Raw genomic sequence first — 15,496 nt, 5'->3', positions numbered from 1 at the left:
TAACAACCGGTTCTCTGCCCTAATGACCGTTTTAAGTATAAAAAAAGATACACCAAAAAGTCGTTTATTTCATGCATTTAATACTTAAATAAGAGGTGCATCCTGCATTTAATACTTTAAAAAGAGGTACAGAAAACTAGATTATAAGAGTTTAAAAATATTAATGAAAAAATACTAAATAATACTTGACAAAAAATAATAAAACTGTTATTTAAGATATTTCTATTTTACTTCTTGATTGGTGTTCTCACTTGCAAATTTTTTCACCTATGGACAGAATGAACATCACTATGGGTCCTTAGAATACACTGCTGCACAGATGAACATTAAAAATAAAAGTAAGAAATATAAATTTGTCATTTCCACATTGGGTGGCTGCCCAGCTGCCCACCTGAGAAAGAATCCTGATTACAAGTGACATTTTAACAACCGGTTTGCCGAACTCAACAAAAAAATTAGGTGTCAGTTCTAATGAACCGGTGCGAACCGGCTGAATCCCACCACGGACCCTAACTACCAGTGGCTTAAAACAGTGAGGTTCTGCCCTGGCCGGTTGGCTCAGAGGTAGAGCGTCGGCCTGGCATGCGGGGGACCCGGGTTCGATTCCCGGCCGGCCAGGGCACATAGGAGAAGCGCCCATTTGCTTCTCCACCCCCACCCCCTCCTTGCTCTCTGTCTCTCTCTTCCCCTCCCTCAGCCAAGGCTCCGCGCTGGGGATGGCTCCTTAGCCTTTGCCCCAGGTGCTAGAGTGGCTCTGGTCGTGGCAGAGGGACGCCCCGGAGGGGCAGAGCATCACCACCTGGTGGGCAGAGCGTTGCCCCTGGTGGGCGTGCCGGGTGGACCCCGGTGGGGCGCCTGCGGGAGTCTGACTGTCTCTCCCCGTTTCCAGCTTCAGAAAAATACAAAAACAAATAAAAACAAAAAAAACAAAAACAAAAAAACCCAAAAAACAGTGAGGTTCTCCGGCCTCACACATACGAAGTCAGGAAGTAGGCAGTGTAGGGCTGGCGATCCCGATCAACAGAGTTGTTAACTACTCTCTGTTACTTTTAACAGGCTAAAGTATCATGCTTGCCCCTCTTGGCTCTAAGGGGTGTCCTGCAGATCTAGACCTTAATGTACACATCCCAGGCAGGAAGAAGGGAAAATAGTGGAAGCCCCTAGATGGGCTTCCCGGTACAACTCACTAGTCACGTGTTAGGTACAAGAAAGGCTGAAAAAGTGAATGTCCAGGATAGGGATAGGGTTAGGGTTAGGAATTGGGACAGACTTATATTATATACTTAGTATGATCATTTATGCTTGGTCTAAGACATTGATGAAAATTCTTTCTCAGTTGCATATTAAATGTATTTAATATTTAGGGCCTACTTATATTAAAATGTTATTCGTTGTTTATCTAAAATTAAAATTTAAGTATATGTCCTTTAAAATTCTTTTGCTAAACTAGTAACCCTAGGTGCTGGGCATATTGTTACCCTGAAAAAACTAGGGTTATAAAATCAGCAAGGAAGAAAGGAATGGCTACTTGACAGGCACATATCAATAACTGCCACAGAAGCATATAAGTGACCAGGAAGATGAGTTTTTCCTTCTGACATTAACTCGGGCAAAATTTATCTTACAGACTTTTCCAGAAGGGAAATTGAACAGCAAAACTGGAAGTACTTTAGGATACAATTTTGTTGAAGATGCAGACACATTCTTCAAATACATGTGGGACTTAAAATCTAAGGCTAAATGAAGTTATAATTTAGTGACAGAATTTTTGCAGGTGACTAAGAAAAAAATTTTTTTTAATTTGAGATACCATTAATTACAGATTATCTATGTGAAATTACAAATCTTTTAAAAAAGATTTTATTTATTAATTTTATAAAGAGAGGGAGCAGGGAGCAAGAAGTATCAACTTATAGTTGCTTCACTTTAGTTGTTCATTGGTTGCTTTTCATATGTGCCTGACCTTGCAAGCCCAGGGTTTCAAACCGGCGACCTCAGCATTTCTAGGACCGTGCTCTATCCACTGTGCCACCACAGGTCAGGCAAATCTTTTAGATCTTTATCCTACTACATTTTATTAACATCTTACTTTTAAAAGTATGCCTGCTTGAAAATTTGTCAGCTATTTTGTCTCAGTAGAGGAATTTAACCATAAATTTCACTTGGCTGCAAGAACCTGAAAATTAAAGTGAACTGAGACTGCAGATATAGGAACAACAAACTTTATGGGTAACTTTGTGGATTCAGAGTGGTCTGGGTGCAGGGTGTGGCCTGGCCTTCAGAAGTGGAAGGACCTTGTCCAAGTGGACCTCAGGGCAGAAGAGCACAGAGGTCAAGGCCAAAACCTGTAGGCTGAAAGTGAAGTCTTCAAGCCTGACGTGTGGTGGCGCAGTTCATAAAGCATAGACCTGGAAGGCTGAGGTCGCTGCTGGTTCGAAACCCTGGGCCTGCCTGGTCAAGGCTCATATGGGAGTTGATGCTTCCATCTCTCTCTCTCTCTAATAAAGTCTTTTAAAATAATAATAATAATAATAATAAAAATGGAGTCTTCATACACTATTGCCAACTGCCCAGATTCAGAGAAAGTAGTGGAGAGTCTCATAGTTAGGGAGGCTCACTGGAAGCCAGGGAAACCAGAAAAGTGATAAAACTGGCGTTGGTAAAATTCAGTGATAAGACTCTGGAATTCCTGCTATTTTTAAAGAGATGGCGGAAGATATTCCTTGCAGGCCACTTGAGGCAGCATGAGAAAACTGAGTCCCCAAGGTGAGGGGTTCTAAATTGTTTTCTGATGTGCTGCATTTGATGGATGACCATGAGTTCTTTCTAAGATTGTTGCTAAAAATTTACAGAAGAGGGGTGGATAAGGAAACGAGTTAAAGGAAGCCTCACTTTTTGACTCAATTAACTATTTAAAGAAAGTATTTGTTCTCTTTTTTAAAACGATTAGTGTAAGGATTTTTCTCCCCTAGCAACATCAGACTTGGGCTTTTGGATGGGACAGTTCTATTTGCCACCCGACAACAGAAGGGATGTGATTTCTTTCCCAAGAATTGTATAGCATGTGGGCCTTCATGCTACCCATGAATTAGATGCTATGGACTAGATGTGTTCTCTAAAGTTTGTTGCTTAGAGATTTAATTAATTTTGAAATTTACTGTATTTGTATTATTTCCCCAAACCACTTCAATTCTTTAGAATCATTTTTTTTTCTGTAATAGTTTTATTTTTTTAATGGGGTGACATCAATAAATCAGGATACATATATTCAAAGATAACAAGTCCAGGTTATCTTGTCGTTCAATTATGTTGCATACCCATCACCCAAAGTCAGATTGTCCTCTGTCACCTTCTATCTTGTTTTCTTTGTGCCCCTCCCCCTCCCCCTTTCCCTCTCCCATTCCCCCCTCCCCCCCGTAACCACCACACTCTTATCAATGTCTCTTAGTTTCACTTTTATGTCCCACCTACGTATAGAATAATGCAGTTCCTGTTTTTTTCTGATTTACTTATTTCGCTTAGTATCATGTTATCAAGATCCCACCATTTTGCTGTAAATGTTCCGATGTCATCATTTCTTATGGCTGAGTAGTATTCCATAGTGTATATGTGCCACATCTTCTTTATCCAGTCTATTGACGGGATTTTTGGTTGTTTCCATGTCCTGGCCACTGTGAACAATGCTGCAATAAACATGGGGCTGCATGTGTCTTTACGTATCAATGTTTCTGAGTTTTTGGGGTATATACCCAGTAGAGGGATTGCTGGGTCATAAGGTAGTTCTATTTTCAGTTTTTTGAGGAACCACCATACTTTCTTCCATAATGGTTGTACTACTTTACATTCCCACCAACAGTGTATGAAGGTAGAATCATTTTTTAATGACTACACAATAGACTAGTCCATTATACATAGTTATATTAATTTACCTTTTAAGTGTACTTAGCTATTTAAAGAAATCTTACAGTGAAACTTTTTTTTTTTGTATTTTTTCAAAGTTATTAGTAGAGAGGCAGTCAGACAGACTCCCGCATGCGCTGGACAGGAATCCACCCAGCATGCCCACCAGGGGGCAATGCTCTGCCCATCTGGGGCGTTGCTCCGTTGCCCAGAGCCATTCTAGCGCCTGAGGTGGAGGCCACAGAACCTTCCTCAGCTCCCGAGCCAACTTTGCTCCAATGGAGCCTTGACTGTGGGAGGGGAAGAGAGAGACAGAGAGGAAGGAGAGGGGGGAAGGGTAGAGAAGCAGATAGGTGCTTTTCCTGTGTGCCCTGGCTGGGAATCGAACCCAGGACTCCACACGCCGGGCCGACGCTCTACCACTGAGCCAACCAGCCAGAGCCACAGGGAAACATTTTATAAGGCAAATAGTACTCTCTACTTTGCCTGCTTGTACAGTGTGCTTTTTCGCCTGGGCAGTTCACTGAACACGAGCCAACCTCATATTCTGATTGAACTGTTGTCTTCCTGCGCTCTCTGCTTTCCTTCTGAAGACAATGATCACAAATGTTCCATTGAATTGATACAAGAAATACTGAGAGTGAACAGTCAGTGGGTGACAGAGCCATTTGACTTTTAAAAGTGCAAACCCAGTAGCATCAACCCAATGACTCAGCCTACCTTTCTGAAAGAGGTAACTTTGTGCCACCTCCATTCACTGCAGGAACTCGGAAACCGCAGCCAGTTCCAGAGGATGTGGAAGTCTCTTCCAAGCAGCAAAGATCAAAGGTATTCATATTCCCGGCTAATGGGAGAAAATTGTTTTTATTTGTAATAGTCTCAGTGAGATTTTTGGTAATACACATATGTTACAGCATTAGACCTTTCACATAGAAATGAATACTACTACTTCAGCTGTTTCTGAGATGCATTTGATTTTACAAAGTGGGGATTGTTGTACAGGTAAACTCTACCATGAAATTATCGGCCCTGTCAAATTATTGTGAGATGAACTAAATGGTTGAGTCAACCTATTCTGCTAGCTGGTTAAGAGTCCAGGAGCCTGGCATACAATAGCTATTGCTTTATATCCAAATTTGTGCTGTATAGCATATGTTATGGGGAGGTTTTGCTGTATTTCACTTGTCTTTAAGCAAAGGATAAAAGAGCAAGCTCTCCAAATTTGCAAATACCTTAATGAGGAAGGAGGAGAAGTTTTATATTCTCTAACATTGGGACCTCCCGATATAACACAGTCATCATCACAAAGATTCTCCTGGCTTAAAGGTGCTGGGCTTTCGTAGCCTGTTTTCTTATGTTTATGAGCCACAGACAGACTTGTGATAATTGGAACTTTTCACCATAGAAAGGAGACAGCTGGCAGTGTCTTTTTCTGGGCTTACCCTATGTGGTTGTGTTTACAGCTGCTCCCATTAAAAAAAGAAGAAGAAGGAGGAGGAGGAGGAGGAAAAGAAAAGAGAGAAATTAGAGAGTGGCACAGAAGAAATTAATCCCCGTATCTACGTAGTAGATGGTTACCTGGTCTTCCCAGACCTTCATCTTTTAACGCCCACTCCTGAAGATGTTTTCACTGTATTTGCAGCCCTGGTGGGCTGTTTCCTCTTAAGAGATTTCCAAGCTGTTTATGTAGCTGCATGTCATGTGACACCCCAGTTTCCATGGCAAATATTTGTGTTTCATGAAAAATGTGGGTTAAAAAAATCAATGTAAATGGCCAAATCCCAAGACAGACAGGCCTTCGGGCTAGCGTTTGGCCTGCACCATTATTGTTTCAAATTCAGCTGTTTAACAGGCTGTGCGAAGGCCATGGGCTAATGTGCATAATGGGAACAGACGGGCACCTGTTTCAATTCTCACCATGTTCAGCTCTCAGGTCCCCCAGTTTTACAGATAATAGATCTACAGGTAATAAATACAAAGATGAGGTTTTAAGCGGTAAGCTTAATTAATTAAAAGCTTAAAATTTTTTTTATTATAACATTTTCTGTGGGCTAATTAAGCCTGCCTTTAATTTCCTATTGACTTCACGAAGCTTTTTCCCAATGCTAGAAGCAGTAATAGTTAAAGATTCCTTCCTGTGGTCCCAAATTGGTACGTTTCTGAACTGACTCTCCAATAAAATGTAATTATTCATATGCTCTGTGAAAAGTGCCCTAGCATGGGAGCGAAAAGGCTAAGAGAAAGACTGTAATATGCCTGGTCTCGCGATAGGAGTCAGAACAGACTTCGGATCAGTACTGGGCTGTGTGGTGTCGCACTGAGGAGCCCTTTCTTATAAATATTTCTCCACGGGTCCCCTAGAAGCGGGACTTGGCATCTGGTTATAGTTGTTTTTGTAAATATTTACTTTGTCAAACTCTTTCTTCAAAGCAAACAGGGCCTTTGGCAAGCAGAGCACCATTGTCCTGAGTGGGAAAGGTCTTTCTGATTGTTGGCTCCTGCCTGCGTGGAAAGAGGGAACAGGCCGGCCCAGCGGGGAAAGCTGGGGAGGTGGGGGTGGGGCGGCTCGCTGTGCCTTCTTATTTGTTTTGTAAAATTGCCCATGAGAGTCATTTTGATTTAAGCTGTGTCTCATTCTTCATTGTAGGGGAGAGGCAAAAGTTCAAGAGGACATCAGGAGAAGAAGGTCTGTAATTTGTGTGACTAGTTGAAACTTGGGGTCTGTCACCTGATGTCCCTTCTTTTTGCTGCAGGGCAAAAGTATGGGAGGCAGGTTTGACAGCTGGAGTGGTAATAAGAGCTCTTTCACTCTTCTTTTATAAAAGAAATTACACCATGTTTTCAGGGGGGGGGAAAAAGATTCATTTAAAGTGGAAAAAACATTTTTTTCCTCTGTTAGAACTGAATTACTTCTCCGGCTTCAGTCCAAAAAATGCTATTTAGCATACTCAAAATTGGGCTGAATCACATCAGTCTTTAACCTCAACCTAAGATTTTTAGCTTTTAAAAGTACACTTAAAATGAAATAAAATGTAGAGAAAAATCAGTGGTCCCCAGCCTGTGTATGCATATATGTGTACATTCATACACACACACTGCATATATGATGTAATAGGTAAGAGTATGGGTTTAGAGCTAAATTAAAATAAATAAGGAAACAATTTGAAAAAATGAAATAGCCCCCACAATACAGCTAGTACATGCCAGCCAGGAACATTCTCAGGAACATTCCCCAGGGCCAGGCATGGATAATAGACGTCCTAACCTGGAAGCACCAGAGAGCTGGGTTCTCCTGTTACTATGAGAGGCACTTAGATTCTTCGTGCCTCTCTTTCACCCGACAAGTGAGAATGACACCACCATTCCTGTAGGACTCCTGTGAGGCTTGGAGAAGTTTATGTTATGTGTGGAACTGCTTTGGAACTAAAGCACTCATATCATAATTCACTGATCTATTTTTAAGAGTGTCTTCTGGGCCTCCCTTTCTCAGTGATCCTATCGGTGTGAATTTCAGAGGGAGTTTTGCTGCCCCTTTCAAGGAAAAAAAAAAAAAAGCCTACTTTTGGCCCTGGCCGGTTGGCTCAGTGGTAGAGCGTCGGCCTGGCGTGCAGAAGTCCTGAGTTCGATTCCTAGCCAGGGCACACAGAAGAAGCGCCCATCTGCTTCTCCACCCCTCCCCCTCTCCTTCCTCTCTGTCTCTCTCTTCCCCTCCCACAGCTGAGGCTCCACTGGAGCAAAGATGGCCGGGGCGCTGGGGATGGCTCCTCGGCCTCTGCCCCAGGCGCTAGAGTGGCTCTGGTCGCAACAGAGCGACGCCCCCTGGTGGGCAGAGGGTCGCCCCCTGGTGGGTGTGCCGGGTGGATCCCGGTCGGGCGCATGCGGGAGTCTGTCTGACTGTCTCTCCCCATTTCCGGCTTCAGAAAAATACAGGGGGAAAAAAAAGCCCACTTTTGGGGTCTCCTTATAATCCTGAAGAGCTGTGACTCCTCCAGACCACCACCTTTCCGGCCATGATTGTGTGCAGTCCTGAACCTAGACAAATTGCTCCTGGATGCACTAATCAATGCAATTAGATCCTTCCTCCAGCTTCCCTTGACTTCTTGCTGTGAGGAAATTGTGAGCTTGCTTCTGCATTTACAAACAAGATGTACTTTGGGAATACTAAGGCATTACTTACCTGGAATATTTACAACATTTACTGTTGATTGAACATGTTCTCAGAGTGGAACACTAAGCACCTTTCATAGCCACTGAATGCTCACAGCAGCCACCAAACTTCTGTGCTGTCATTGTCCCCAGGCCCATGCAGCTGATAAGGGGTTATAGCAGATGCAGATGACACAGTGAAGTTCCAGAGTTTGTGACCTCTCCTCATCCCAAGTTATCAACTCTTCCTACACAGTTAGGGCACTGTTCCTAATGCTTCACATGGAATGCCTCATTTCCACATCTCTATGCAGGAGGTACTATCATTATTCCCATTTTACTGGGAGGACTGGATACAGAGAGCTGAAGGTCATTCAACTAGTAAGTGACCGAGCCAGAGTACAAAACTGAACTGTGTGGCTGCCAGAGCCCCAAAGCATTAGCAATTTTTTTAAAATCTCAATCATTGTCAGTGGAAATCTTTCTAAAAGATATTATCTCTGCCTTCCCAATGTAATTTAACATTGCCTCTCCAATATTATGTATACATATAACCAATTTCTGCTGTCTTTTTAAACTCTTCCCTTCAATGTCAGGAAAGTGGGTGTCACCTGTGCTCTCGTATCTGCTTTTTTGGCTCTGACTTTAACAGCCTTTTCTGTCTTCTAGATCAGTTAGGCAAATAATCAAAACTCAAGAAGTTGAATGATAAATTTGAGTTAGCCAGGCTCTGCACAAGGATCCAAGGAATAAAATAATCAACTGGAGTAGAGTTTGTAGTAATTTCAAGACATCTGAGGCCTTTATTTTCAGAAATCTAGTTTAAAGGTTTGAAGTTGCGAAAATTTGCCTCTCTTCGCCCTGGCCAGTTGGCTCAGTGGTAGAGTGTCCCCCCAGCACATGGAAGTCCTGGGTTCGCTTTCTGGTCAGGACACACAGGAGAAGCAACCATCTGCTTCTCCACCACCCACACTTCTCTCTCTCTCTCTCTCTCTTTCTTTCTCTTCCACTCCTGCAGCCATGGCTCAATTGGAGCAAGTTGGCCCTGGGCACTGAGGATGGCTCCATGGCCTCAGCCTCAGGCGCTACTCGGATGCTAAGCAACAGAGCAATGCCCCAGATGGGCAGAGCATTGCCCCTTAGGGAGCTTGCCGGGTGGATCCTGTTCTGGATGTATGTGGGAGTCTGTCTCCCTGCTCCCCTCCTCTCACTGAATAAAAAAAAGAAAAGGAAAGAAAATTTTGCCTCTCTCAGCAAATCTTTTTATTATTCAGGGCAGTCATATTTTCAACTATATTAAGATTCACTTAATTTTAATTAATATTTTGATAATAAAGTCTATTTTATGGGTAAAATAAGCAAACAAATATATTTCTTGGACATAAGGGTCTAGGTTAAATTTACGAGTGTGTTTGCTTCTGGAAATGGGCTAAAAAGGAATAGAGAGAGGATGTCAATTGTATCTGATGAGGTTCTCTTATTTAAGTATATATGTATATAAATAATTTTATTTAAATGTATATAAATAATTTAAATACATTTAAATTTTATCTTATAAATTTTTATAAATATATTAAATTTAATATTTTTTAGATATTAAAATTTATATATTTTTGTCTGCTTAAGATATATGTATTTATATACACACACACACACCCATACATATATACCATATTTCCCCATGTATAAGATGCTCCCATGTATAAAACACACCTTAATTTGGGGGCCTGAAATTTGGAAAAAAAAAATGTATTACATAAAGTTATTGAACTCAAGTTTTATTTATCTACAACAATGAGCACAAAAACAAGCTTGAAAAAGTGGGAAATGCAAGTTGAAAAAATCTACAACCACTGTATAAGACGCACCTAGTTTTTAGACCCCAAAATTTTCCCAAAATGTTGCTTCTTATACATGGGGAAATATGGTATATATATGACATTTGCATTATCTAATATGAAGACCTCGTAGTGCAGCATAAATCATCTTCATGGAGCTTCCTCTGGTTTAAAGGTGCTAACTCTGTAGCTTACGTTCTTATATTGATGACCCACAGAGATATGTATGCATCTTGACCAAAGACGACAAAAGATTAACTTACATGCATCCATGGTAGTGTTTTTATATTAATCTCTATAGTTTTCTGCATTTTCAAAACTTTTTCCAAATAAAAGAAGGAATAAAGAAATAAATAAAATTCTTGTTCCTAAACCATACCTCTGCTGTAAAATTTCCTTTAGTATAAAAAAGAACAGGTTTGGGTGATGACATTTTAACATCAAATTTGGGGTCCTGCTTATCTTAGTCATTTGTCACATTCTCAGATTCTTTAGTATTTTCCAAACATGTACTCTTTAACCTCTTGTTAGAAAACTACAATTATTTTATAGGTGAGTTAGTTGAATATTTTAATCAAGCATCATGTATGACATTGAACCTATCACCCCCATCTAGTCTCGTTTCACCCTGTCTGCGTAAGGAGATTAGACCTGAGCAGTGTTTGAAGGAGCTTCCACACCCCTACAAGGCTCACCCCAGTTCCCACAGGGTGAGGAGAAAACAGAAGTTCCCAGCAGGTAGGCCTCTGCCCCTCACACCCACAGCCTCTGTGTTAACTGCTTCACCTACTTACTGTCAAATTATATTGTTTTTGAACAAAGAGTTCCAGGCTTTTATATATATATATATATATATATATGAAACCACTAGATAACATCCAACAGCAGTTTAGGCTTTAATATACGTAGTAGAGAAGTAAGCCTTCTCCTTTAAGAGTGCAGAGTACCTCCCCAGTCGGATTTGTGATTCCAGAATAATCTAGTCTCCTTTCTTGTCCTAAAGGACAAATACCATATGATTTCACTCATATGTGGAATCTAATGAACAAAATAAACTAACAAGCAAAACAGAAATGGACTCATAGACGAAGAGCAGGCTGACAGCTGTTGTGGGGGTTGGGGGTTGGGGGGTGGAGGGATTGAATGAAAAAGAAAAGCTTTTAAAGAGAAAACTCATGGACACAGAACAGTGTGGAGATTGCCAGGGGAAAGTGGGGTGAGGTAGAGGCAAGTACAGAGGGAGCAGATGGTGCTGGGGGAGACTTCACTGGGGGTGGTGAACACACACTACAGTGTACAGAGATGTCCTGTAGAACTGGGCACCTGAAACCTGTATAATTTTGTTAACCAGTGTCACCCGAATAAATTCAGTAAAAAAGGGAAAAAGAGACAGTGAGGTCAGACTTTGACAAGAATTAGATAGAACTCTTCAACCTAGAGATAGAAGATGAGATTTTTTTTAAAGTCCAAGGGAATTTTTTTCTCTTTTAGATTCACTTTCCCTCATGAAACCTCATTTAATTTTTCATCATATATATATATATACACATATATATATATATATATTTTTTTTTTTTTCCATTTTTCTGAAGCTGGAAACAGGGAGAGACAGTCAGACAGACTCCCGCATGCGCCCGACCGGGATCCACCCGGCACACCCACCAGGGGCGATGCTCTGCCCACCAGGGGGCGATGCTCTGCCCATCCTGGGCGTCGCCATGTTGCGACCAGAGCCACGCTAGCGCCTGAGGCAGAGGCCACAGAGCCATCCCCAGCGCCCGGGCCATCTTTGCTCCAATGGAGCCTTGGCTGCGGGAGGGGAAGAGAGAGACAGAGAGGAAAGCGCGGCGGAGGGGTGGAGAAGCAAATGGGTGCTTCTCCTGTGTGCCCTGGCTGGGAATCGAACCCGGGTCCTCCGCACACTAGGCCAACGCTCTACCACTAAGCCAACCGGCCAGGGCATTTTTTCATCTTAATGTAAGAAGAGGGAAAAAAAATATGAAAATAATTTCCAGTTTTCCTCTGTTGTAAATAAAACTGCCATGAACATTTTTCACATTTGCCCATAAATCTTTGTATTTAAACTAAATCTTGGCCCTGGCCGGTTGGCTCAGCGGTAGAGTGTCGGCCTGGCGTGTGGGGGACCCGGGTTCGATTCCCTGGCCAGGGCACATAGGAGAGGTGCCCATTTGCTTCTCCACCCCCCCTCCTTCCTCTCTGTCTCTCTCTTCCCCTCCCGCAGCCAGGGCTCCATTGGAGCAAAGATGGCCCGGGCGCTGGGGATGGCTCCTTGGCCTCTGCCCCAGGCACTAGAGTGGCTCTGGTCGCAGCAGAGCGACGCCCCGGAGGGGCAGAGCATCGCCCCCTGGTGGGCAGAGCATCGCCCCTGGTGGGCGTGCCGGGTGGATCCTTGTCGGGCGCATGCGGGAGTCTGTCTGACTGTCTCTCCCTGTTTCCAGCTTCAGAAAAATACAAAAAATAAATAAACAAACAAACAAACAAACAAACTAAATCTTAGTGGTAGAACTCCTTGATCAAAAGGTATGGACATTTTCAGGTTCAAGTAGCCAAACTTTCTATTATGTTAGTGCTCCAAAACTCAAGTTGTGAGTTTGCCAATAACTTGTAGGATCATAAAACAGTTTTGTGCTCTAAACCCAACCCAAGTGGCTCTGAGCTTAAAATTTACTATTCATTTATTCCTTCATTCACTCAACTAGTATTTATTGAGTTTTTACCATGTACCAGGCAATGTCCTAGGTTCTGGGGATACAGCAATGAACGGAAACAAATCAAGTCTTTGCCCTTGTGGGACTTATAGTCTAGTGAAGGAGGTAGAAAACAAACATTTTTAGTATAATGGCAGGTTGTGACAAGTACTATGAATTAAAATAAAACAGAATACATAGTGTAGGAATAAAGGCCATGGAAAGGTGTGGTATTATGAAAATGCTGCACGTGTTCTTCAGTGAGCTGTGATCATTGGACTTTCTCTACACACAATTTTCCCCAGGAAAGTTGTCATGTTAAACTTTACTTTGGTGTTAATAGAGGGGGTTTTTTGTTTGTTTTTTGTTTTTTATATTTTTCTGAAGTTGGAAATGGGGAGGTAGTCAGACTGACTCCTGCATGCGCCCGAGTGGGATCCACCTGGCACGCCCACCAGGGGGTGATGCTCTGCCCATCTGGGGTATTGCTCTGTCACAACCAGAGCCACTCTAGCACCTGAGGCAGAGGCCATGGAGCCATCCTCAGTGCCTGGGGCCAACTTTGCTCCAATGGAGCCTTGGCTGCAGGAGGAGAGAGACAGAGAGGAAAGAGAGGGGGAGGGGTGGAGAAGCAGATGGGCGCTTCTCCTGTGTGCCCTGGCCGAGAATCGAACCCGGGACTCCTGCACGCCAGGCCTACACTCAATAGAGGTTTTTTGGAAGCTTCTCCTTTTCTTTTACCTATAGAGAAAATACTAATGTGACTTTTCTCGGGAAATTGGGAATCCAGGCTGCTTTTGATGCCCATCCTGTCCAGTTCCCTGTACTTACCCCTAGCAGGTTCCACCCATCAGTCAAAATTTTCCCAAGTGGTCCTTAACTATGTCACATTCTCTCAGGGAATATTAGAAGGGTAGCAGAAAAGATGAAATAAATGCAACAGTAAAATGAAATGTTTCTCTAGAAAAGGAAATTTCACATTTGACTGAAAATATACTCCATCTATTTAAAGAATCTTTCTGATTTTGTCCTGTTTGATCTTCAACCAGAATTGGATCCATTGAGTGTTTTTGTTCCATAAGAATGCATCCAAGGGTGGGGATATTTTCTCCTCAGAAACTGTTTCAGGAAGACTCATTTGAATAAAGATACCTTTCAAAGCAATTTCAGAAATTATCCCTAGAAAATTGCTGCTGATCTGAGTGGCCTGTGCACTCATTTCTCTTCCTTTATATGTCACCACTCAAAGTGTTCTCTATTTTTGCCTTTTATTCTCTTTATAAAGGTTAAGGGCTCCGACTTTCACTTTTTTTTTTAAAGTCAGTGAGGGAGGGGAGGCAGAAACACTCTCACATGCACCTTGACTGGGATCCACCCAGCCAGCCCACTAGAGGGCGATGCTCTGCCCATCTGGACAGAGCTCTTCTTAGCACCTGAGGCAGAGGCCATGGAGCCATCCTCAGCTCCAATTGAGCCAGGGCTGCAGAAGGAGAAGAGAAAGAGAAGCAAGAGAGGAGGGGTGGAGAAGCAGATGGGCACTTCTCCTGTGTGCCCTGACCAGGAATTGAACCTGGGATATCCATATGCCGGGCTAATGTTCTACCACTGAGTCAACTGCCCAGGGCCACGACTCTCACTTTTAATGGATGCTTAGGCTTACTGCAGTTTCTAGGCCCTATGAACTGAGAACTGTTTTTGATTTGCAGACCCTAAAATACTGGAATATCATTCTTTGGGGATTATTTCCCCATGATCACCCTTACAGCTATTCCTTTATTGTGATTTGTAAGTTGATAGGAAGAGCTTCCTTTCTAAAACTCCTCTGGAAGAAGTGACTTCCCAAGGCCACAGTTGGAGCTGGTGACACACTAGGTCCCAGGTCTCCTCACTCCAAATCCAGCACTTTCCCTCCACACCATGGTTCATCAGCATATTCACAGGGGCTAGTTTAACAGGTTGCTTTCCAAATGAGAAAGAAACAACAGGTCAAGGCCAAGTTGACTATAATGTAGGAGATGGTAAAGGAAGGCTGAGCAAGGAGAGAATAGCTTGGTAAGGGGCCATATGGGAAGTTCTGAACAATTAGGGCTGTGGGCATTGGTGGTATGAGGGCAGGGAATGACAGTGAGCTCTGTGATCTTGAGCAAGTTAGTTAACCTCTCTGAGTGTCAGTTTCCTCATCTATGGTAATAACCACAGAGACTAGATGAGGCACTGTGAAAGAGTCTTTACACATATTATGATCATCACAGCAACTCTATAGGGATATCTCATTTCCACAGATGAGAAACATTTAGGTTCAGAGAAGATCTTGTTATTAGTCAGCTCAGGCTGCCATAACTAAATACCATAGATTGGGTAGCCTAAACAACAGACATTTATTTCTCACAACTCTGGCCCCAGCCAGGTAGCTTAGTTACTTAGAGCATCATCCCAGTACATCAAGGTTGCAGGTTCGATCCCCAGTCAGGCCACAAACAAGAAACAACCAATGAATGCACAGCTAAGTAGAACAGCAAATTGATGTCTCTGTCTCAGATCAATAAATAAAATTTTAAAATAAAAGAAAATCGTCATTTCTCACAGTTCTGGTGAGAGTTCTCTTCCTGGTTTGCAAATGGCCCTCTTCTTGCTACATCTTCACATGGTAGAGAGAGAGATCATCTCTCTTTTATCCTTCTTATAAAGATACTAATCTCATCAGGAAGCCTCCATCCTTATGACCTAATTGCCTTTCAAAGGCCCCCCAGCTCCAAATACCATCACACTGAACACTAGTGCTTCAACATCTGAATTTTGTGGGGACACAAACATTCAGTCCATGGCAAAATGTAATTTGCCCAAGAGTACATAACAGCGAGAAAGTGTGGACTTGATTCCAGGTTAACCAGACTTCAGGGCCGA

General features: G+C 42.6%; 2 protein-coding genes across 2 annotated transcripts in view; both read left to right on the top strand.

Moving 5' to 3' along the window:
* The window catches only part of LOC136335435 (IQ domain-containing protein H-like), a 119,389-nt gene extending 112,782 nt beyond the window's left edge, over positions 1-6,607 (top strand). The window contains exons 8-10 of the mRNA XM_066276682.1: positions 4,664-4,728; positions 5,383-5,532; positions 6,548-6,607. Coding sequence (XP_066132779.1) covers positions 4,664-4,728; positions 5,383-5,532; positions 6,548-6,607 — 275 coding nt within the window. The remainder of the gene's footprint in view (positions 1-4,663; positions 4,729-5,382; positions 5,533-6,547) is intronic.
* Positions 4,674-15,496, top strand: part of LOC136334560 (IQ domain-containing protein H-like) — a 132,810-nt gene continuing 121,987 nt past the window's right edge. Inside the window, exons 1-2 of the mRNA XM_066274898.1 lie at positions 4,674-4,728; positions 6,548-6,586. The gene's annotated coding sequence lies outside the window, so the exon portion shown is untranslated. The remainder of the gene's footprint in view (positions 4,729-6,547; positions 6,587-15,496) is intronic.

Source organism: Saccopteryx bilineata, chromosome 4, assembly GCF_036850765.1.
Source record: "Saccopteryx bilineata isolate mSacBil1 chromosome 4, mSacBil1_pri_phased_curated, whole genome shotgun sequence".
NCBI classification, from domain to species: Eukaryota; Metazoa; Chordata; class Mammalia; order Chiroptera; family Emballonuridae; genus Saccopteryx; species Saccopteryx bilineata.
This window is presented reverse-complemented; position numbering and strand designations above follow the sequence as displayed.